We start from the raw sequence: 25,388 nt of genomic DNA on the forward strand, positions 1-25,388 counted from the left end.
TTCATAAGTGAACCCAAATTTAATATGGTTTACCATAGAATTGTTCTTAAAATTAAGTTATATTAAAGAGTGATAATGATAATTATTAGTAAAGTAATTTGAGAGAATTGTGATAGATAAGTGAAAACATGAGGTGAAATGTGAAAGATATATATAGAAGATAATGTAATAAATAGTCTTTAGGGTTACATATGTTTTGAATATTACTTATATATACACCATAATTTAAAATGGTTCTTCTAAATTTTTTTTAGAGTAAAATACACTCACCCCCTCAAGATTTGCAAGAATGATACTCCACCCCATTCTTTTTAAAAATCTACACTCCACCCCATTTTTTATAAAGGCAAAATTTAGTGACAAAAACAAATTCGTCACTACTAAAAACTAATTACTAATTAGTAAAAATTTAAATAAATTTAATGCATATACACTATCATACATTAATTTATGAAAATAATTTTACTGAATTAAATTTAAAAAAATCATTCACTCTGTCTATTAAGTCCACGTCTCATCTATCTTCAAATCATATTTCTCACCACAAACGGCCACCACCAAGCCTTTACTCCCTTTAACACGGCTCCACTGTCCCACAATGTGAAACCCCATGGCACCACCATGCCTCAAAGTTTTGTTGCGACCTGAACCCCAGAACGTGAATCGCACATCCCTAAAGCCACTTGTTCAACTACTTCTTGTGAATTTCACCCCTTTAAGTTGTAAGCGAACGCTTTGTTGGTCTAAGATATTGTTGGATTTTGTTAAAAATGATGATCCACCGCCTTGTTGGGCTCTAATAACCTCAGATCCACTTCATATTTTCATAATTTTGTTTCTCTATTTTCTTCACTCGTTTGTGTTGCTTTTTTTGCCTATAACTCAATTTTGAAAATTGGAGGTATAAAGAGATTATTTTGATTAAAATTGAATTATTATCAAATATGAAAACACAAGCATGTTTCACTATGTTCGAGATATGGTTTGTAAATCGGGCAGGTGTGCTATTGCATAATTTGCATTGTGAATTTACGGAGGAAAAACGCGATTGAGAGAATGAGGAGGATTGTGATGTTTTCATTTTTAAATTTATTGGATTATATTGAATTTTTTTTTGAAATTATTGATTAACAATTTAAATAATAACTAATTATTAATGAAGAATATTTTTCGTCACTAAATTTTCCTCTATATAAAATGGGGTGGGATGTACATTTTAGATAAGAATGGGGTGGAGTGTAATTTTAACAAACCTTAAGGGGGTGAGTGTACTTTACTCTTTTTTTTATAGCTTTTTGTCCCTGAAAAAATGTGTTTGACTTGAATAGTCTTTATAGCGTCATAAAAAAAATTTGAAATATTTTTACACACTCACTAGCCCAAATGACAATCTTAGTCAAATTTAGGTGTTCACGTGTAATTTCACATCACTTTCAGTACTTCAAATTATCTTTAATTACATTTATCTCTTCTTCATTTTCTCATTTTCTTTCTCTTCCTCCTCCCACAAATTTTCGACGAACCACTGCAATCAAATCTTCTTCCTTCTCTCCCCCAAACCTCTTCCTCCTCCATATGCTTTATGTAATTATGAAAAATATAATGATTATTTTCAGTCAATTTTTTTAGGACTAAAAAACTATATTTTTTTTACAAAGACCATTTTAGATTAGAGTGCATAAGTCAGTAAGTAAATACATATTTAACTCTATTCGTTAACTTTTTCTTTTATATATCAGAAAAAAATGAGGTTATCTAAATGAATCATGATAAAGTTTGGGTTAAATAACCCACCATCCAATCACATTGAAGATAAGTGAGTTGGAATTTCTATATTATATTTATTAATTTATTTCCAACTCATTTATCTCCAATGTGATTGGATGGTGGGTTATTTAACTCAAACTTTATCATGTGTCATTTAGACAATCCCAGAAAAATAAATTACACTTCTAAAGAATTATTCCTGATTATTCTTTTTCTAATGTATGTGTCTTTTAAGTTTCAACTCTTTCCACTTGAGTTATCATTCATTGACACTATTTAACTTTTAAAACAACAATAATTTTAAAAAATATGGGAAAATTAAAATAATAACCGTTTTAGAATGAAATAAGTAGTAGTATTTCTCGCACTACTCATAGTGGCTGAAATATGTACTATATATCCAACTTTACATTATACATTCATTTATGAGAAAAAGTTTGATGCACCGACGGTGTAAAATTTTTTTACACCGTCAACCAATCAGATTTTAAGGATGTGCCACGTCAATTAATGAAATTAAATAAAATGAGAGATTTTCTCACATCCTTGAAATCTGATTGGTTGACGGTGTAAAAAAACTTTACACCGTCGGTGCATTGAAATTAAACTCTTCATTTATTGCACATCGCTGATAACAAATGCGCATTAATAATTTTGTTCTTCGGTAGAATAGAGTACATATAATTACTCCAATGCTTTACTCAATTGGTCATGATCACAGCATAATTTTTTTTTATTTTTTATGAAATGGATCACAGCATAATTGAATATACGATTTATATTAATTGATTATATGATATTTCTAAATATTTTGTTTGAGCATAATATTGCATTCATTTTATCTTCACCAGCTTACCTAACAAAGGAAATGTGGGTAAAAGATCACCTGCATTTGGTGAAGATATAAGTGGTTCTAACTGCTAGATTTTATTATACAGTTAGTTCATGAAAATTGTTACACAAATTATATGATAGAATAGAAGCCAAAACAAAGGGTGATATGATATTTATACTTGCTAGTAATAAAGTACATAGAAAGTGGTTGATATGATAATTATTGAACTGACATAACAGCCCCTGGGCCTGGAGTGCGATTAAGGTTGGGATTTGGGCAGCTTTGAAACTAACACTGGAATTGCAAGTATTGTGGGGTTGTTTTCGTCATTATGAAGGAATTGACCTAGTTGGATGGGGTAGTGAAAAGAAGGGACGTGTGAGAGTGATTGGGCCATCAGTGCTTAGCTGTCTCTTCCCCGGAGGCATGCCGAGTTTGGGAATATATTGAAACTCTGCCAACCTCAATTCTTACCATTTCATACTTCCTCTTTTGCCCTTAATTCAAGGCTTCTTATCCTCTGATTGATTGATTTGAAAGACATAAAATATTAGTTTTTTAGATAAGCAGAAATATTTTTTTTTTGAATTTCTATAAGCAGAAATAAAATATAGTATATGTGAACAATGGGGTTTTAGACTTAAATTAAAGAGTAATGATACATACACACATTTATTTCTCTTTCATCTCATTTTCGCACATTTTTCTTCATACAATGAATAAAATATGTGAAAGTGATTTTATGCTTAATACAATAAATTATTGATTGACAAAAAAACTATAGAGGCAGACGTAAATTAAGAGAATTCGGCCTATAAGAACGTTACTCATTTGCCTGGGCATCACATGTTTTTTTTCTCATTGGAATACCTACATTATGAAACCTCGCTTAAGCATTGGCCAAATCAATCTGTCAACGCATAAGTGGTCTATTATTGTGAGAGTCCTTAGGGCTTGGTATTTTAAAGATGACGGTGAAAGGCTTCATCCAACGTCCTATAATTTATTGCTTTGAGAGTCCTCAGGGCTTGGATATTCAAAGGTTTGTATCCATAGAGTCCAATATTATTATTAATAACTCAGTATATTTTATTTTACTGCATAGTCAGTATTAGAAATTGTGAGGCCTATACTCAACCACAAAAGCTAGCTCAAGAGTTGAGGTTTGCACTACCATTTATAAGCACTTAAGTGACCACATCTCTAGCCAATGTGGGACTCTAACACACCCCCTCACGCCCAGGGTTTGACATCTGGAGCGTGGAATGAAACGGTTGACCCAAATATGGTAAGTCAACAAATGGATCTAGGATAGGTTATGATACCATATTAGAAATTGGGATGCTTATACTCAACCACAAAAGCTAGCTCAAGTGTGGAGGTTTGCACTACCATTTATAAGCACTTGAGTGGCCACATCTCTAGCCAATGTGGGACTCTAACAGTCAGAGAATGATTTGAACCTACTTGATTTATAGGGTCAAAAAATCCAAGCATGCTAGGAATAACATTGCAAATCGTTTTAAAGATATAATCACTTAAGGTTTAGTTCTGTGGCTTTCAACATTTCTTCGTATAGCAAAATTTTCGATATGATTGCATCTAGGCATCGGTACAAGATACACTTGCAGAGCGTAACAAAGGTATTTCCGTATAACGAACATATGGTTCCTGCGCGTGTGATGAAGTTTGACAACATGCTTAAAGTGCCTAACCCTGATTTCGATCAAAGATTTTTGGTTAATAAGTAAATTGCTTAAATCATTTAATTTCACGTATATATTTACTTACATCCGTTGATATTAACATTAGAACAAACAAAAATCAAAGAAAAGGAGATCGAATCTCATGGGCATATTTTTTAATCATTATAAGCCAGAAAAAATTAGTTTATTTAAATTTTTAAAAAATTGAATGGAAAAATACTACACATACAGTTAAGTTATTCATTATTTTCGCTGGAAAAAAAATTAAATGTGTTTTATTTGATGAATTTATCGACGAGTTGAACCATTTCTAAGTGGTGGTTATATCAAACATGTTATTTTCATATTTATGACGAAGGTGACTGTTTATCAAGGTACATTTGCATTTTTTGTTCTGCGTACTAAATCATATTTTGTATATAATAACAACTATATTTTATGTATATAACACTATATCACGCAAAAAATCTCCAGGTGAGTATCAACTAACTGCTGGGCTAAAATGTACCAAAGTTATGTTTAATCCTAACATTCCATAAGGAGTGTCTTTTAGAGACAAGTTTGTGCATTCTAATTATTTCATAATCGTTTGACCAAGTTTTAATGACAATCACAACTTTAATATATTTTCCATGACAGTAAGTGTAACAGAGTTGCATCCTCTGACAGAATATTATTTTTTGTTCAAACTGTACAATGCACATCAATCCTACAACTCGGTAAACTTCAATTATCTTTGTATTTTAATTAATTTGTTTCATATTCAATTTTTTTTCATTCATGTTTTCTGCAGGTTTTAGTTGCGAATTAAAGTCGTTGATAATACTGGATCTGCAACAGTGGTCATATTTGATCACGATGGTTGTGCTCTGCTCAATCAAAAAAGCAAAGAAATTATGGAAAAAATCGAAAAGGTGAATATATCCATGAAAATACAACTTCATTTTAATTTTGCAACCAGCTGATTAGATATTGATTTTCTTCATTTTTTCTTGCTTAATCTAGAACATCTGCATGACACACCCTCTCAAAGGAATATGTGATTTAGTTCACAAACAATTCATCTTCAAGGTTGAAGCGAAGAACAAATTCGGAAGGGCGTTTCGTTCAGCATTTAACGTTCATCAAATTTGCAAAGACCAAAATATCATTTCCAGGTTAAATTCTATTCTTATATTGTTAAATCATGGTAGTTTAGATAATGGTTACAGTATTGATTTTGTTTATAAAAATATCATGTCATTATAATTTTTTTTTATGTGAACATTGCAGGGTTTTGGACTTGCCTTTGGTAGCTCTAAAAATATGATAGTATCCTTTTTTTTTTCTTTTCTAATTTTAAATAATTTAGCATAGCATGACACATTTTGAAGGATTCATTATTTCAAATGAATATTCATTATAGTTCATCTTGATTCTTTTATTGAATCTACAAGACACATATTTTAAAGTTTATAAAAGAACTTAAAATGACAACGCCGTCAAATTGACCCTAAAACACCGTGCTTACAACATCAATTACACCAATATTGACCTATCTTTTATGGACAAAAAAGTTGATATTTTTTAAGATTTCTAATACCATATTATGATTATCCACTACAACTAAAACGAATAAACACAGCTGGGCCAAAATACATAAAATTTTCACTACTATTACAAAATAAACTAATTTTCTTCTTTATAAAAACGTTGAAACTTACATATAATTTTCAATTCGCCGTGCAAGGCACGGGTCATATACTAGAATATTGAAACTCTTGAAACTCTGCCAACCTCAATTCTTACCATTTCATACTTCCTCTTTTGCCCTTAATTCAAGGCTTCTTATCCTCTGATTGATTGATTTGAAAGACATAAAATATTAGTTTTTTAGATAAGCAGAAATAAAATATAGTATATGTGAACAATGGGGTTTTGGACTTAAATTAAAGAGTAATGATACATACACACATTTATTTCTCTTTCATCTCATTTTCGCACATTTTTCTTCATATAACTCTCTCTCTCTCTTAGTTGTTACATTATAAATTATATCACTCATTATTTATCTATTTTCTCTTTTTCTTCACATGAGATCGTGGTGGAAATGAATTGTTAACCATTGATATAATGCATTTTTTTTTACACAAATAACCAATTAATTTCATATGAAATATATTTTAATTTGAATTAAAATTAAATATATATATATAAAACTATTTTACACTATCGGTTCATATATATTAATTAAACTCCTACCTTACATATATATATAATTTTATTACTTTTACCTATATTTTATCTCTATATTAAGTAGAAGATTAAAGATTATTTGAATAATATATAATTTTATTACTTTTACCTACATTTTATCTATATCTTAAAAAAGACTTAGGACTTTCACCTTCATTTGAATAAATATGGTAAGTTTCATACCTCCAACCAATATTAGATGTGCATGAATGCTTTCTCAGGATTTTTCTTATGGATTTAATCTACCAATAATTTTCAACACAGAAGAAAACGAATTTTCGATTAATTTAAAATGAAAATTTATGCAAATGTGTTTGGGCAAGTGGACTAGTATGACAAAAAGTGATTGAATACCAGTGTAAAAAACTTAAACTATTTAAATTTTATTTATATATGGAAAAATAGTGATATTAATTGAATATATGTGTAAAATTATTACAAATAGAGTATTTACACAAAAATGAGATTAATTTCTATGCATGATTGTGTAAAAAAAATTACACATTCATTCAATCACATAATTTCATTTTCTATTTTAAATATTATTAAATTCAAAATTAATTATGAGTTAATAACATGGAGGGTTGTGATTGAATAATTAGTTTACAGTAGAAATTAATTTCAATAATTATTGCTCACTAGAAGTATACTTTGTAATGATTTTATTTTGTGTAAGCATACAAGGACAAGGAAAAGAAAAAGCCTGACATAGAATCAAATCTTGGACAACAACATCAACGTGTGTACTGATTATATCGATCAAAGACTAGTTGACTATATGCAAAGATGTGATGATTTTATATTAAAATCTTCTACTTCTACTTAATTTGGAAAATTGTACCTGCTGATTATTATGGCTCATGATAATTGGGTTTGATTTCAAGGCAGAGGATACGGTTAGGGATGATTTTGGTACGTACTCATATAATTTGTCGTGTTGAGAGAGAAGATTTCATTTCAGAAAATCATCAAAATATTGAAGGTTGAAGGCCAAATGGACACTTTAGTACTCATTGGTGAGACGTACGTTCCTTACCAGATGAAGAATATCATGTGCAGCCCCACTCCATGCTTGTGTGTGGTCCCTGCAGGCTGCACCAAAACCAAAAGGATCCCCTGCTTCTGCAGCATAAAGCAATGCTGTTTCAACCTCTTCCCTGAGTCACCATTCGTCTGTGACCCACCCCAACAGAATACATGTACAACCACGGGAATGCATGGATTCATTTTCAAATTTAATCACTTTTACTTGTTGTTGTAAGGGTGAAATTTCATCTCTATTTATCACAAATCTAAATAAACTCCTCTGCCTATTTGATCCCCTAGCACTCTTTTCTAGTAGTGGGATTCTACTGATTTTCCTAACATGTCATTGATATCCTGGCAGGTAGTTTGAATGTTTTTTTTTTCTTCTATCATTATTTTTAACAGACAAATTAATGAACATAAATTTTTTAACATAACAAAATCACATAAAACTTCTTTATGGTAGGGTTTTGATTCTAACTTTCTAAGCAACCACTTCACTTTATGCATATAATAATGATAGTAAGGTATAAATTTTGAGGAAATTGCTTGAGAAAACTTTTTAGAAGATGAGTCATCCTATATTTTTCTTAGACATACACATTGAACATTGAAGTTTTTATGAATTGGGTTCCTAAAAAGAATATGTATTTTATTGTTGAGTAATACGTACCAATCAAATTTTATAGGTCTCCATTAACTAATAGTCTCATACTACCTATACAACCTCAAGATACCTCTCACTTTGGAGTGAAGTCGGTTCATTCATGTATTCTTTTACCCAAAAGTCTTGATAGAACCACTTTTTGTCTGCACCTTCTCATTGCACTGACGATCACTCCAATCGTTCTATATTTGGGGTTGGGGAGACTCCCGTGTTTGAGCTTAGTGAGACTATAAATTAAGAAAGTAATACTAATCAATAATGTTAATGTATAAAAATTATTAATTTTATCATTTTCGTATACCATTCAGTATTTTATTTTGCGTGTATATATACAAACTATACCTAAACCACTGGTGATCACTAACACAATCTTAATGACAATTAAAAATTAAAGTTCCAATGTTGATCTGTTCAACTGAAAATGTCATGATGATTTCAACATATTCTCCTGCAACTTTGTCATCACTTTATGCAATCCTTGATTAGAAAGAGTTTTACCCTGCATGTTCAGCTTCTGCATGTTTTTCCACCTGAAACCAGAAAATTAAGCTGCTAACTACAGTTCTCCCAATCTTCAAAAAATTACTGCACCGCTTGGAGCACCGACAGATGTTACCGATCATCGAAACCTTAGTAACAATTATAGCACAAGTCAGTTACAGGTGGTCCTGATGGTAGCAACTCATCCAAACGGAGGACGAGGTAGAAACATATTACAATAATTGTACTGATATCAAGCTTACAACATTCCTGTCACCAATGCAAACTCACCCCAACCTTGCCTCCATGATCCATCACCATCCCAATTCACTTTTTTTTATCCATTTTCCTCTGCCTTTCATGTTAATATTACAAACGAAGTAAATGTGGTAGCATAATTTCAGGTGGTTTTCTTCACTCTCAAGTCACCATCAACGCTAGCTGCATTCAATTCAATTGATTTATGTTGGTAGCTAGGAATCTGCCAGTTTCCACCCCCATTACTCATGCACATTGATCACACTTAAGTGTGTGTCTGCAATAAAACAGTGCGTAACTACTTGCCCCTTCTTCTCTTTATAAAGAATTCATAGTCTTTTTGTTAATGCCTTGTAAATGATGTTAAAGGTGGTGTTAATTATAAGGACTTATAAAAGGAACTATGATGTTGGATTCTCATCAAATGCAGAATTAATATGGATCAGCTTTACTGTTTTCCAGACTTCAACTTTGGTGTTGTGTCTTTTTCTGCTGTCTAGCATTGGAAGCCAACATAAATATACAACCCTTTACATTAAACCACACTAACTAAATACATAAGGTGATGATCACTTTTATGACGGCTTTTTATTATTATAAACTGAAAACACTTTATATCATTTTGTGATGGTTTTTTCACCACAAAAGTAGGTGTTAAGAGATTGTGTCACTATTTGATGATTCACCCGTATTTTTCCATTAACATACTTATGAAAGAAATTAGAAAAGAAGAAAATGAAGAGAATTAAAAAAAAAGTGTTACTTGATGTTCTTTCTAAATTGAGATTGATCGAATCTCTTGATCTTTGGTGGTGGTGCACGACCTTGGAAAGCTTCTCTACATAACCCTGGAAAGCGTCTCTGGCACGACAGAGTTGTGTTGACACAATGGGGGTATACTTGCAAAAAACACTCTGACGCTCAAGCATGGATGGACCCACTAAGGGGCCAGGTGTGGCATTGGCCACACCGGTTTTTATTGTTTTTTTTTTTAAATTTATATGGTTAAAAAAAAAGAAAAATTATTTGTTTTCTATCACCAGTTCTCAAACACGCACGCTTCTTCTCTGTTCTCAGTCTCACTCTGCTAGAAGTGCTTCAATCCTTTGATTTTATTTTCATGTTATACATGATGGTTGAGATTTTAGGATTTACAAATGATTTAAGTGAAGCACTACTAAAGCGTGACCAAGATCTTTTGAATGCTTTATCACTTGTCCAAGCCACCAAAGAAGAATTGCAAGAAATGAGGAATGATGGATGGGAAGAACTTATATCTAAGGTTATGAAAATTTGCAATAAGCATGATATTGATGTGCCTGATTTGGATGCACCGTTTGTGCAAGGGAAGAAACCTAGACGACATGCTATCACTTCTAGTGTTTCTAATTTGCATCATTATAAGCATGATTGTTTATTTAGTGTTTTAGATTTGCAGTTGCATGAGCTCAATGCTAGGTTTGATGAAGAGAATACTGAACTTTTACAATGTGTTTCATGCTTGAATCCCTCATCATCTTTTGAAGCTTTTGATGTGAAAAAATTATTGAGGATGGTTGAACTTTATCCAAATAATTTTGTTGATGTGCCGGAAGTGGTAGTGCGACATCAGCTTCAGAATTATGTTAGAAATGTTCGAAGTGATCCAAAATTTGCAAAGTTAAAAGGACTTTCAGATCTTTGTGCAAAACTTGTGGAAACAAAAAGGTGCAACACATTTGATATAGTTTATAAGCTTCTGAAGTTGGCTTTAGTCTTGCCGGTAGCTACTGCAAGTGTGGAACGTGTGTTTTCAGCTATGAAGTTTGTGAAGAGTCAGTTATGTAACAAAATGGGTGATCAATGGTTAAATGATCGTCTTGTAACTTTTATAGAAAGAGATGTTCTTAGAACAATTGACAATGATGTTATTTTAGCACATTTTCAAATAATGGATAGTAGACGATTTTCATTGTAAACTCTTGGACTATAATGTAAACTCTTCTATTTCCATGAGAAACTTTCTCTCATGGTTTTATCTATAATATTTTTCTTTTAGTTTATGATTGCTTTTATGTTTAGCCTCACTAATATTCAAGGTCTGGATCCGCCCCTGCGCTCAAGCCAATAAAAAAGTAAATAGTGACACTCGAAGTCTAAGAAGAACTCAAAAATTACGTGATGCGTAATCACTACTACAGAAAAGGCCTATTGCCACGCCTCAATTGCCATGGTTATAGGCAGAACCGTGCCAATAGCTCAATAGCCACGGTTATAGGCGGAACCGTGGCAAAAGGGAGAAATATTTTATTATTTTTTAGAGGGATCGTGGCAATAGGGGGTTATATGCTACCCAAGTTTTTATTTTTTTTCTTTCTCACTAACCCTAGCTGCGCCAATCTTTTCCTCTAGAGGAGACGGTGCTACCTGAGCGTTGGAGAGGCAGGGCAAAGTCGGAGGAGAAGACGGCGTCGGAGGAGAAGTTCCTCACCGTTCTCGATTGGAACCCTCATCGTTCTCCATCAACGAAGTTGCAGATTATTGCTCAAGCCGCTCGAACGCGAATCTGTCGACGTTCTTCCCTGGCTCGATTCACTCATCTTTCACGCAGAGAGTGAGGGAACCCTAGTCCGCACCATCTCTCTTCACCGAGCCCTGGTACCGTGCAGCCGTCACCGCGTCTTCGAGAACCCTAGTTTCTTATGCTTCATTTCGTCAAGGTTTGTCACTTTTCTGCCACTTTTATCGCTTGCTTCTTTTCAGTATCCCGTAATTTATGATTCTGATTTTACTATTTATCGTCTGCTTCTTTTCTATATCTGGAGGTGGTTTCTTTGATTCTCTCACTGGATTGGATTTAAGTGATAATGACAATAGGATCATAATCAAGTTTATGATAATCTCAACCTTGGCACTTAATCTCCAATCTTTAGCAGGTTCTGAACCTTCCAAGAGCTCTTTTGCTAACAGCTTGGTGGAGGACAGCTCTAATCCAGTGTGTAGGTGCTTGTGAGCATGTCCCGTTGGGATTAATTGTCTAGTATATCTATTGAGTTTGCTATATAGCTTTGCTTTCTAGACTTGATCCATTGGCGCATCTGTTAGCGGTGGTGTTTAGTTTTTGCTGTGTAATAGCTTGGCTTGTATTTGGTGCTCTTTGGGAGGGGACTACTTGGTATTTTATAGATAGTTGTTGGCTCTTGAGCTAACTCTCAATTTTTTGTTTTTGTAATTGGTTAAAGTACCCATAGTACTTTCTTTCATATCAATTTTGGCTTATCTAAAAATAAAATAAAAAACTAGTTGAAGCTGTTGTAAAGGGTTTCCTGCAGGGTCATAGAATAAAAGGGTAATGTTATGATTATTGAAATTTTGAGCTGCAATCTGTATGGCTCTTCTTTGTTGTTTTCCCACCTCAGAATTGACATCAATTACCACACAAACACTTGTAGTCTAGGAACTGCTTTGGCTCTTATGAAGCACTAGCATAGTATAAGTGTGATTAGAGGAAGCCAAAGCAAGAGGTTTGTAATTGTGTTTGAAGTTCGAGTTCCTTTAAGAACGATTTGTTTTGTGAACAATATAGTTCATTGAGGAGTAGATTTTACCTGTCTTGACTCTGGAAGGATGTGTTTTTGGTCACATAGCAGGACATGCCTAAGTTGATTCTTCTAGTACTATGTCTATATGTGTAGTTTGCATTTATTTGTTGTTTTTGGTTTCCTTTTCAGGTCGAGGAGGCTTTTGGTGCGAACAGGCCAGTGTTTCCTCCTCAGTCCTCAATGGTTTCATTTTCTTAGGAAGGTATTTTATTTCTTTCTTCCCTCATCTCTTCTTCACTTTATGCAATCTGCATCATACTAATTCCTTTTATTTTTCTACTTCATATTATTAATCAACTACTAATTTTCCAAATCATCTTTTGCAATCCAATCAATGTCAACATTGATTACAAGGAGATGTTAACTTACTACTAATAACATGATCATTGTTTTCTGCCTGGGCTTTTTTAAACAATGATGGAAAGGAATTGGAGGATTTTCAGGGTTGATTGAACTCAACAACACTACATTTTAGGCTATTCTGCTTCCCTAGTCATATGTTGCACTTCTTGTTTCTTTTGTTGCTACTACATTGTCTATACTATCACCTTGATCCAACCTTCAGCTGTGTTTGCAAAATTTAGTATTCGTCGCTCAGAAAATAAAAATTTGTTTTTCATTCAATTTCATCCAAGCTATCGTGTATGATGGAACTCCTGATTTTGACAGCCTTTAAGGATTTTACTGCATTAGACATTGTTTGGGAGGGGAGGGTGGGGTTTGGAGGGAAGGGAAGGGAAGGGGAGAGCTTCTTTTTTATTTCTGAAAAAATAGTATCTAATTTGTCAATTTTTAAAAATACAAGCTATGAAATGATAAATTAGCATAAATATAGTTGTGAAAAATAAGTTCTGCCCTCCCCTCCCCTTCTGAACCCCCTTCCAAACAACCTCTTAGAGTCTGAGGTTTGAGATATGAAAATTGATAAACATATAACCTCTTTCCTATGGCAATTTTTCATCAAAACCTTTTCCTATAGCCATCTCCATTGAGCTCTTGATAAGTTGTATGTTCATGTATAGGTGGATTTTGGAAGAATAAAAAAGAGAACTTATTGAAGAATCAAACCAGCTTGAATGTATTTTAGCATAATGAATGAGAATTTGTGGCATAGAATTGAACCATGTATATGTTTGACATGATGACAGTTTGGAGATGACTGGAAGAAATCTTATTAACAATTCTTGGTCAATATTTTTGTACAATTGTATATTTTTGTCATCCATCGATGTCTGCACAATGATTTTCAATGTATATATCTAATAATGACATACATATCAGAAAAGTTATGAATGCGGTGAAATGAAAGACTTGGATGGTTCATATAAAAGCTCTTTTAATTGTTCTTTCTACCTTGGTTTCAGTTTTTTCAGGAATGTCCCTCATGCAGTTGGTGAGCCAAAGCCATAATGAAGATCAAATCATCAAATATGTTAAGGCTTTGGATGAGGTACTGCATTTTGTTTTCATGTGATTACTGCTTTCCTTCTCTTTTAATTTTTAATTTCATGTCTCATTAGAAATAGGAATAGATATATAGACCTGTTTCACATATGTGTGTTAAAAAACATATAGCTTCATTTTATATTCTTCCACTATGACAGCCTGAGATAAGATGCATATAGAAGTAGCTTGCAAAATTTAAGGGAAGGATTTCAACTCTTTTAGCATCTTATCTCAGGCTGTCATGCATAAGTAAATAGTTCAAAATAGTTTAGAATAGAAACTTCTTTGTCATAATCTCCAACCTGAAATTTCACCTTCACTCTACTTGTTTTGTATATGTTTCAGGGAAGCCCTTACTTGGTACTCTACTAAATTCAGTCACATCTTTTGGTTTCTAATTAGATGAAATTCAGTCACATCTTGATTAGAAAGACTAAATTGCATCCACTCATCTTGATTGAAGAAGGATATATAACAAACTGGCTTGAAGCTTCTTATATGAAGATGAGATTTTTTGTATACTTCATTGCATTTTCAGTTTGGCCAGAACTTTCCATGATATTGGCCCAAGAGCAGAGTTTTTATAGCTCACTTGAGAGAGTATGTTCTCAAGAACAATTAGTTATCAATATTATTATTATTGTTTTGGACAAATTAGTGAAGTGGGTTCACTATTGTTATTCTCTTGGCTGGAATATTTGAATGTAGATTCTCTTGGCTGGAATATGTGAATGTTGTTGTTCTCAACATGTGATTTTGTGCAAGTTTATTTTTCTTGTATTTTTTTCTTGCTTATCCCTCCCCTCCTATTTAGAATGCACTGCAATTTATGTACATACCAGATCAAATAAAATAAAATAAAAAATCTGAAAATGGCATTGTATTTTGTATACTACATATTGCCAAAACAGAGGCATATATTGCCACGGTTCCCCCTGGAATGGTGGCAATAGAGGTCATCTATTGCCACGGTTCCTCCCTGGGCCGTGGCAATAGAGGTCATCTATTGCCACGGTTCCACCTTGGACCATGGCAACAGAGGCCACATATTGCCACGGTTTCTCTTTTCCAACCGTGGCAACAGCGAATCAATGGCCACGGTTCAACGTTCAACCGTGGCAATTGAGCAATTGCCACGGGAGCTATTGCCACGGTTCTGCCACGGTTGAACCGTGGCAAAAGGGCGGATTTAACCGTGGCAATAAGCCTTTTCTGTAGTAGTGAATGTTTAAGTTAAGAACGATAAAATTTTCATTTATAAACTCATTAACCGTCATATTAGTGACTTAAGGTGTTGGACTCTTGGTTAACTCTAGGTGACTTTGCAATATATCATTAAGAAAAAAAGAACAAAAGTTGCATTTTTTGCTACTTGAACGTATCTCTTTCCAAATGTAAAGAGATTCTTTTTTGGCAGACCATACACGTCAAAAGATTTCTACCCCTCCTCATAATATCTTTTCTTTTTTTGAGGACCATAATATCTTATACCATCCAAATGTGTGAAACTGCTTATTTTCACCAATTTCAATTCTCCATATTTTTTTCCTTCCTAAGTATATCCACCCAAATATATATACAGTAATTCTTGTTTTTCTATGACGTGCATCTTTAAAAAAAAAGTGTCATTTTTGCAGTGCAGGAAATATCATTTCCTTAGTTTTAAATAGAATGCATTTTATCATTTATCCTCCTATATTTGGGTTTTGGGTATTTAGCATAAAGCTGCATATATTTTGAGATATAGTTTCTAAAGAGTGTTAGAATTAATCACTTTAAGCGTATGTCTACAATTTTCTAAAGTGTTAAAATTGATTTTCCCAATTGGCATAATCAATTTTGAGTGCTTGGGTATTCTGTTCAGAACAACCTTTCTTAATTAATAACACTATTAGTGCTTGTCCAAAAAAGAATTCCCATTAGAGGGTAATTTTCTTGGGAAAAGAAATAAGCAGAATTGTATCACTGGCAAGGCAAGAAAGAAAGGTATGCATGGCAGATACATGCAGAATGCTGCCAGGCCCCATAAACATGACCATCAACCACTCACACAGACACACCACTCTTTCTTTCCCTCTGCACATAAAGTGAGTGAGTGAATTATATTGGTATTTGCACTCATCAGCATATAATATACATGTGTACCTAAAGATGCAAATAATTAACCACAATAATGAGGGTGGAAGCGTGTACTTAAATTGAGTTTCAAAACTGAGAACTGTTTTCCTCAATTTGCTCACTGACGATTTTGAATTTCAAGAAAAATTGTTTCAAATATGGAAAATTGAGAAAGATTGTGTGATATGACATTGAGTGACCAAAGCCAAGTGGAGCCAAATTAAGTCTATGATTCTGACTGCTGCTTTATCTTCTTTATTGGCAATACAGAGTGAGAATGGGAAAGAGTGATTCGTGGTCTAATTTACTTTGTTTCACATTTGATTGATGTGTTTTGATGTCATGCATGATGTGTACCTAAAAATATGAATTTCTCTGTTCTGCAAGGCTTTGAATTTTATGGCATGTAGTTAATTAGGTAAGTTAAGCACCACTATTACTTTTTCTTATCTGCAGTTGCTTTATGCTTGTTTTGTTTTCTGGTTGTCATGAAGTGCAGGGTCTAGTTCATCTTCCCTAATAATATATAAGATGGTTGGTTAGATACAGAGCACTCAAGTGATGATACTAATGAGAATTGGTTGTAGCAGTGTACTAATTAAAATGGTTGGATTGAAATGAAGTACGAAATGTAAATAGAATCATGCATGCAGTGGCAACTGTGCAGTAATGTGTTGGGGCCCTTTATTAGTTTTAGCAGGTGAAATGGAATCTTTATTGTTTCTTTCTGCTTTTCTAACAAAACCATTTTTCTGTAATCAGAAATCAATTGCAACCATTCTCTCGAATCCGAAATAAATCAATTGTCAGAGTGAGGTGGTTCTGACATTGTGTAGATACATTCAGTGATTCAGATATGATAAACCAATATAGACATTACTATTTAACTTGTTCTTTGTAAAGTTGTCAGCAGGATAAGTACCCTCAAATTTGCTTACTATTCCAAAAAACCAAAATCTGTTCAGGAGTCAATCATCAATGTCATAAGTTGAATATAAGTGTTAGATTCCAAAAAATCAACTTAGGTGTTAGGCATTTGAAACTAATTAAGGACTAGCATCTTTGGTTTCCCATTTCAAAAGATTCCTTGATGAAGGAATTTTGTTACTTAGAATGAGATATTAAAATAGGTGTTTGTTGTCGTCCCTTAACTCTTAGCTTTGATTTACCGTGAAGTTGGGAAAAAATGAATAATTAGGATAGATAAAAAATTAAAGCGGCTAATAAACTAAAGCAAATGATTAAAAGACTATAAGTTAAAGTATGAAACGAGTAATAAAAGATTGGAAAATAAGGGAAAGAAAAGTAAAAAGAAATTGTAAAGTTATATTAATGCATTGTTGCGGTGATTGTTCTTTACAAATAAGTCTCAAAGAATTATTTATAGAAGCAAATCACAATTGATTATAACAAGTACTTGTCTACAAGGAAGTCTACCACATTCTATAGGCATAATCATATATGTAGACATTTAGAATCATGAGCGCCTACCACGTCCTTTAAAAATTGTCACGTTAGCTAGTGTGTTTCCCCTCTTAGTTGACTGACTAATTCCACTACTTCAATTTGACATGAAGATCCTATACTTTTGGCAAGTGAATTCATTCCAACGATCTCTTCAAGTTTATAAGGAAAATATCATTTAAAGATTAATTATTTCTAATAAAAATCTATGCAAAAAATTCTTCCTTAAAATTAAAGATCTGCAGTTATCAACAAAATCTGCATTATCGCTTTCAACAACGTGGTTTATCTACGATTTTATTAAAGCAACAAATTTAGGCTAACAATTTATTATTAACTGATTCATCAACTAACAACTGATTAGTCATCGATCCATCAATTAATCACTAACTCATTTCGCCGAAATCAGCATCCTAATTCGGATGATCCAAATCGGCTGATTAACAGACCCTCAATTAAAATCTTATGACTCAATTAACTAAGATTAATTGTCATATTCAGATAAACTTAATTACTAATTAACAACTGACGTAATTTGCTGAATTCCTTTATTTTTAGTCCCAAAAATAAGGGGTTGTCTAAATGACACATGATAAAGTTTGGGTTAAATAACCCATCATCCAATCAAAATCAAATTTGAGATAAGTTAGTTGGAAATAAATTAATAAATAAAATATAGAAATTCCAACTCATTTATCTCCAATGTGATTGGATGATGGGTTATTTAACTCAAACTTTATTATGAGTCATTTAGACAACTAAAAAATAAACATTGCTTGGGTACTTTGAGTAAAGACCATTATATTGGATGAACATAAGTAACGAGAAATAAGGTAAATAAAATTCAAAATATATGTATGTTTACTTGTATATATCTATCTGTCTTTGATAGATTTTTTTTAAAGTATGTATCTTTGATTGTGCAAGAGAGAGTCATAACGAAATTAGCTGGGGATCGAGTACAGGCTCAGCACATGCTTCAACTATATAGCTCAAAGCTCAACTATTCAATCCACAAACCTTCAACAGTCCAATTTTAATTAAGTTAGTTGAGGACGACTTCCTCACATATAGAAACTCTAATTCATAACAAATTCTTTTAACATAACGATGTTGTTAAAATGATGTGATTTGTTAGATTATTAGCATTTGTTTGTTTCCGTAAAAAAGAAAAATATTTGATGTGATTCTTCTGGTCCTGACCCTATTCTAAAGGGAAAAGAACAAGAAAGCAAACACCACACTATCAATTTCCCTCCAAACAAACAAATGCTAGTAATAGATGCATTAAGATATTGTATGTTCGAATAGTGTGATTCAATTATATTTACTAGTGATAAAAAACTAACTTTTGTATTATTGCTAACATTTTTGTCCATTTTGACTTTAACACTTGGCGTGTACAGCCACCCTAACAAGAAGCTATAATATATGCCGCATGCAGCATGGTTGAAAATTGAATGCACCACATGCACCTCGCATTTGTTATGATATACCTACAAACTTTACCTAGTAACTGTCTTTTTCGTTTTTCTTTTTGTAATAAGAAAATGATGGCAATTAATATATATTTAACATATTTTGGTCACAAACAAAATTTTTATTTATATTTAAGCCGTACTTGCATAGTTGTATATATTAATTAAGCAACAATTTGGATCTTAATTGTCTACTATGCTTTTTAGGCTTGGATCGGCTATGCAATTTTTTTCTGGTGTAGACTAATGTATTTTTGGTGTAGGATCGGCTATGTATAGTAGCATGAATGATGTCAGAATATTTTATTTGCCAATGAAAATGATTAGCTGTTTTTCATGATTATAGAAATGAATGGTAAGTGCTAAGTACCATGTTATCTTAAAATTAACCAAGGCAAGACCGAGAGAGAGAAATGAACAGGGGGAATTGTTATCATGCCACTGGCAAAATAATACTATATAAGAGGTCAGGACCATGATGAAAGTGGTTCATTTTTGGACTATTACTCAGTCTCACTATATGTAGCATGTTTTAGGTGGGACATTATTTTCCAAAGTAAAAGACTATTATGTTTGTAGAGCTTGAATTTTGTACACCATGTACCCTGACAATACTAGCTAGGACCTCTAGGAAGAAAGTTTGTTTTATCATGTATAGCGTAATAATATTAGGATAGTGCACTGAGTTGTTTCATATTAGGATAGCCCCAAATAGATGAATCATTTAAGCTACTGAATAATATTATATAAGCCGTAGAACAGAGTGAAGTGTGAGTAAAGTGGAAGAGTCCAATAATAATCCCTAAAAAGGTGAATCCAAAATGTTTAAATATACAACACTACGAATATGCAACATGCATATATGTATACTATTTTTCTTCTTTTTTATGTGTCTTTAATTTTTATTGTTGATAATATACCAACTTTGCTCTACAACTATGCCTTTTGGTTAGAAGAAACGGCGGCTCAACTGCTCCATATCAAAGGCAGGCGAGAACAACGGGAGCTGCATTTTGAGGGGAGGACAAGGGAACAATGGTGGAGAAAGGAGGATGAAAGCAGAAAGAAAAGTAAAATGGAAATCCGGAATGAAACGATGGTGGAGGAAAGGAGGGATGGTGGCTATGAAGGGGAAGAAAGAAGAGGGAAATAAATCCTACATAGAGGGGGTAGAGTTCTCACTAAGGAGATTTTTTTTGTTGGGCTTTGCTGAATTGGGATTAATAACTGTTGGGCTTCTAAAATGTTTTGCAGGGAATCTATTGTGGGTTGGGCCTAGTGGTAAATCTTAACAATATTTATTTGGTCCACATGGGCATGACCTCTTAATCAGTGGAGAAGAAAGGGTAGATTAAGGGAAGACAAATTACCAATTGAACTTATATAGTATTGTTTATATCAACTTCTCTTTACTCATAATCACTTCTGAAATCCAGAAGCAAATCTAGCAAGAAGAAAAACTTTCTGAGCATCACAATGTCAATGCTGATGAATGAAACCCTTAAGTGTACAAAAAGGTATTTATAATTGCTTCTTCAGCAAGTCGTTTCAATCCCAAATGTGTGCTTTGTAAACCTATAAAATTCATGACATGCAGAATATACAGATGCTCCAAATCTGATACACATGCTAAAAAGGTACAATTCCTATCTAAAAAAACACTTTTCTTTGTAAAAATGAACAATAAATCACAACAAACAATCTCCTAGAACTGAAATTTCACACACGCTCTCTAAACATCACAATTCACAAGAGGACATCCAGAAGGTGGCTGTGTTGCAGAATTTATCACATAGTATACAGCTTGTGCAGCAAAATAAATCTGCAGAGCAGCTTTCTCTCTTCTTGATATATCCACTGAGTTCCACTATCTGAGACTGATCAATATAACAACTGTGGACTGCTCGGTTGATCTAAAATGTACCGTATCCACAACATAAGAATGATCATACAAGCACCAAACAAGTCAAGCATTTATTTCTGAATTGCATTGGTGTTCCCTGCTGCAACTCCTTCTACCCCAAAACATGCTTGAGCAGGTTGTTTTATCGAGTCTCGGCCCTTCAATTTTATCTTGATCCGTTGTTGATGCTTGGGAATGACGAGGTGATCCATCTTGTGTTTCTGCTTCTCGGGGCTCAAACGATGGACATGAACCATCATTGCAGGTGCATAGAGGAATTGCCATGGATGGAAATGGACTACAAGTGACGGGGCAAAGCATCTCTGAAGGAACAGAATCTACACAGTTTCTTTGAATCTCAGGTGTATGAGAAAGAGATGGCTGATGAAGGATGCAAGGGGTACACAGGCCAAGAGACATGTTTAATTTATTTTCTTTTGTTTGGGAACCTGGTAACTTAACAAAAGAGACAATTCCATGTCTACAAAGGGGGCAAGGGATAGAGCCCGGAGTGCAAAGTGTTTCAGAAGAAACATTGTTTGTTGAACAAAGATAAAGTGCACATCTCACACAAAGCTCATGCCTGCATCCTGCATATAAAAACTTAATGATATCACTTAAAATGTTTTGCAATGTTAAATAAGGTCTTCAAATTCTAATGCGTCAAAGACAGGTGGCAGAAAGCATATTCACAAAGGACAATAACCCAAACCACCTCCCTCCGGAGGTCACATGCAATGGGATGGCAACTTATTGATCTCTTAGAATAACATATTTTAGTTTTGACTGTATTTTTTGGACTATGGAAAGTAGTCCTGACAGAATTACTAATAGTTAGGATATGGGTTCCTATATTTAACTACTGCAGTTTATTAAATATTCGCTTGCAGAAGCAAGCAAGGTGGCAAACACACAATATTCAAAAGATAAAGAATCTTGTACCTTCTGCAGCCACTGAACACGGCCTCTCCAGGCATACCGCACAAAAATCAATCTCATCAGAGGAGGCTGTAGATGACTGCAAGCCACATTCTCTGCATTTATTTCAAATCAATCTTAGTCCCATTTTCAACATATGTATGTGATCTTAACATTTTACTAGAAAATATACCTGAGCTAACATCTTAAGTCAACAAGTAGCCCGACAGCAATATGGATTTAGTTGTAGAAAATTTTAGTATTTTACAAAAAAAAAGTGAACTGCACACATTCCATAAACAAGGAAATCAACTTTTCATTTCACTTTCAATATTCTTATATCATTAATAAAAAAGATAACATACACAGACGGTGCATCAAATGCCAACTACAACAGCCTATAGCTATATGTCTTGTTATTTTCAAAAGATACCTATTGACCAATGGAAAGCCAGTCAGCCATTAGTCCGTGTTCTTCTCCCTTACTTCTAGGTTCACTCACGAAACTGACAAACCAAAAAAAAGGAAAACAGATTTCCAATGTAGAGTTCATTTTCTAATAATTACCCCCATTTCAATTGGCTTACCATTCAGCATTCATGAATCAGCTATTCTTTTACTTTTCATAGCTTGTTTAACTCAAGTACTTTTATCGTTTACATTATAAAGCCCCTCAAACATTCTTTTTCAAAAATATTTCCCACGGCCACTGGTAGCTACAGAGGAAATTCTACCATTTTTTTACATAGATTTTTCACATGGAAAAAGGTTGGGTTGACATGCAGAAACAGACAGTGAATGGCAAAATACCTGGCTATGTTGAGCACACTCATGAGAGGCAAGGACAAGTAACTTGAATGAGGGAATGCAGGTACTGTGGCATCAGAACTGGGTGCAAGTAGTGGTTCAAGCCAATGACGACCCCACATCCTTGCAATATCAAGAGGAAGCCACCTAGGGGGGGAATTCAAATTTATCTCATGTTATAAAGCATGTGATATGTTGCACTAAAATACACATTAACAATATCTTACCCATTGCAATTCAAAGCCATCCGACTTGCACCTCTTGAAAGGAGGATCTGAAAAAGAATACAAATATTGTCAGATTCAAAGGAAAGATTCACAAAGGACTATCATACATCAAAACTAAAGAAATTCTTGCCTGACAGCATTTTAAATTGCCCCCACAAGCAGCATAATGCAATGGAGTGCTTCCAGCCCCTACATTAAATTACTTTAGTCATGTCGAAGGGGAAATCAACCTTCAGGGATATTTAGCATATTACACAAAATTGCAAAAGACATACCTATTAAATCCATTGATGTTCCATAATGATATGTCACAGCAGACAAATTTGCATTAAGATCAAGCAGCAGCTGTACACAATCCAAGTATCCATTTAACGCAGCCATATGAAGGGCAGTGATACCACCGTCAGCTGCTTTATTTACGAACTTGGACAGGGCACTGCACTGGAATAAAGTAAATAAATTACAATAATATAACATAAAAGAATAGAAACTCTAGTTAAGTCAGGCTGTGAAACATACTCCATAAAAAATAACAGCAAATGAAATCTCAATGTCAACCATCATTCTCTCAACAAAACTATGCAAAGTTTTTGCAACTAATAATTTTACCAAATATTTATTCATGTAGGAAGTGCCTTAGTATAAAATTGCACATGTAAGACACATTAGAAAAACTAAAGTGAGCAACAAATTAAATACTATACTGATGATGAAATCAATGAAAATAATTTTTAATTACAAGCATACGACAGACAGAAAAAGTATACCAGTGACATAACCCCATTAGCCAAACGAATATAACACATGAAATTCACTGCAAGTCTGCAATTGTATGTTGCTTTGTGAAATGCATAATGAAAAGGAAAGGGGTACCTATGTTCATGTTTGCCTCCCACATTTGATCCAGCACCCTTGTTAGAATCTGCATGTAGAGCTTCATAAGGAGCACTTGGAACAAAGTCAGCCACAACAAGTCTAATACATCTTACATGCCCATTCACAGCTGCAAAGTGAAGAGCTGTCCTCCCACTGAGGTAATCTGCTCTCATAACCTGTTCATTTAAAGAATATCCTCTATTATTCTCGATATCAATGTTTACAATGAACAGAAGAAAACATGCACATTAACAGAGTAATGAATTCCCACTTAGTAGGTAGTTTCTCAGACTCAAATCAACCCTATGACACATGGTCTCCATGCTATATAGTAAATACAAAGTTCTGGTGAAACTGAAAAACAATTTAGATAGAAATGGTTGAAAGAATAACAGGACTCACATTGCATTTGTAAAGTATAAGTGTCTGTACAACTTCCCAGTGCCCATATCTACAAGCTTGCATCAAGGCCGTCTGCAAAATCAAGTATCAAAGCAAACCATGTTCTCACATTAGTACAGCCAGCACATGTACCAGAAACCCAATTGAGCTGGAATCTACTAAATTGACACCAGATCCATCAATCAACAGGCAGCAATTTGCCTCATGGAATAGAATCATACCCAAAATGGACAACACACACCTAATTTCAAATACAAAAAAAAAAACTTCCAGTATTGCAAATTGACCAGCAACTATAATCATCTCATCTCACTCACCCATTTTTAATCATATCATACAATTTATTCATCAATTCAAAACGAATGATCATAACATGAGAGAGAGAGAGAGAGAGAGAGCCATACCTGTCCAGAATAATTTCTTGAATTCACATCAGCTCCATTCTCTAGCAACAACGCCACAATCTAATGGAAACCCAGATGGCAAAAATGAAAAAAGATACAAAATTTGGCGAAACGAAGGTAGAAGAGAAAATGGGCAATAGAGAAAAACCAACCTCGTTGTGGCCCTTGGCAGCAGCAAAATGGAGAGGCGAATTGAGGCCACCAAAGGTGGAGTACTTGGCGAGACAAGGGTTGCAGTTCAGAAGCATCTTCGCCTCCACAAAGTCGCCGTCCCTCGCCGCCGACACCAGCCTCTCACCGGAGGCTGAGCATCCAAACGAATTTCCCATCTCTGTCTCTAACAGTAGAAGGTCAACGTCGCACAACAACACACAACAACGCAGCGAAATCTTCACGCAATGTTATAGGTGACTAGTGCTTGCTTGCTTGATCTTATTGCTTCTTCTTGGTTTTGTGTCAACAAAGAACAACAACCTAACCACTCAACTTGATGGTCTTTTTTGTTTTTTTGTCTTTTATTCTCATTCTCATGTTCTTTTCTTCTACCAAAGAGCTTCTTTGCAAGAGACACATATGATATCACCTTCAATTAAATATTTGGTTTTGTTTGTTCTTTTGTGAGGGCTGACATATTAGAAAAAAAAATTGTCCTGTGATAAGAGATAAGAGATTTTCAGTGATCAATTCCTAAATGATGCAATTTCTCTTTCCGATCAATGAAAAAATTAATTTTTTAATTTTTTGACATTTTGTTAGACATCAATGTTCATGTAGTGAACTTAGGTGGCCG

General features: G+C 33.8%; 2 protein-coding genes across 2 annotated transcripts; one reads left to right on the top strand and one right to left on the bottom strand.

The window, feature by feature from the left end:
* The first annotated feature begins 10,106 nt into the window (after positions 1-10,106).
* LOC130719948 (uncharacterized) lies at positions 10,107-10,931 on the top strand. The gene has a single exon (XM_057570538.1). The coding sequence runs from the start codon at positions 10,107-10,109 to the stop codon at positions 10,929-10,931; it is 825 nt and encodes a 274-aa protein (XP_057426521.1).
* A 9,636-nt stretch (positions 10,932-20,567) lies between these two features.
* Positions 20,568-25,134, bottom strand: LOC130718100 (E3 ubiquitin-protein ligase XBAT33-like). The gene is made up of 10 exons (XM_057568567.1): positions 24,751-25,134; positions 24,599-24,658; positions 24,195-24,266; positions 23,790-23,968; positions 23,192-23,352; positions 23,047-23,105; positions 22,917-22,963; positions 22,693-22,836; positions 21,907-21,998; positions 20,568-21,554 (listed from the first exon to the last, which is right to left on the bottom strand). Exons 1-10 carry the CDS (start codon positions 24,925-24,927, stop codon positions 21,028-21,030), a joined length of 1,518 nt encoding a protein of 505 aa, XP_057424550.1. The 5' UTR covers positions 24,928-25,134; the 3' UTR covers positions 20,568-21,027.
* Positions 25,135-25,388: the final 254 nt, after the last annotated feature.

The sequence above is a fragment of the Lotus japonicus genome, chromosome 5, assembly GCF_012489685.1.
Source record: "Lotus japonicus ecotype B-129 chromosome 5, LjGifu_v1.2".
NCBI lineage: Eukaryota > Viridiplantae > Streptophyta > Magnoliopsida > Fabales > Fabaceae > Lotus > Lotus japonicus.

Coding starts and splice junctions, on each gene's coding strand:
- LOC130719948 (XM_057570538.1), top strand. CDS start 10,107: ATGGTTGAGATTTTAGGATTTACAAATGATTTAAGTGAAGCACTACTA.
- LOC130718100 (XM_057568567.1), bottom strand. CDS start 24,927: ATGGGAAATTCGTTTGGATGCTCAGCCTCCGGTGAGAGGCTGGTGTCG. Junction 24,267..24,598: donor CAAGAAATTATTCTGGACAG/GTATGGCTCTCT, acceptor TTGATTTTGCAG/ACGGCCTTGATGCAAGCTTG. Junction 23,106..23,191: donor AACATCAATGGATTTAATAG/GTATGTCTTTTG, acceptor AATTTAATGTAG/GGGCTGGAAGCACTCCATTG.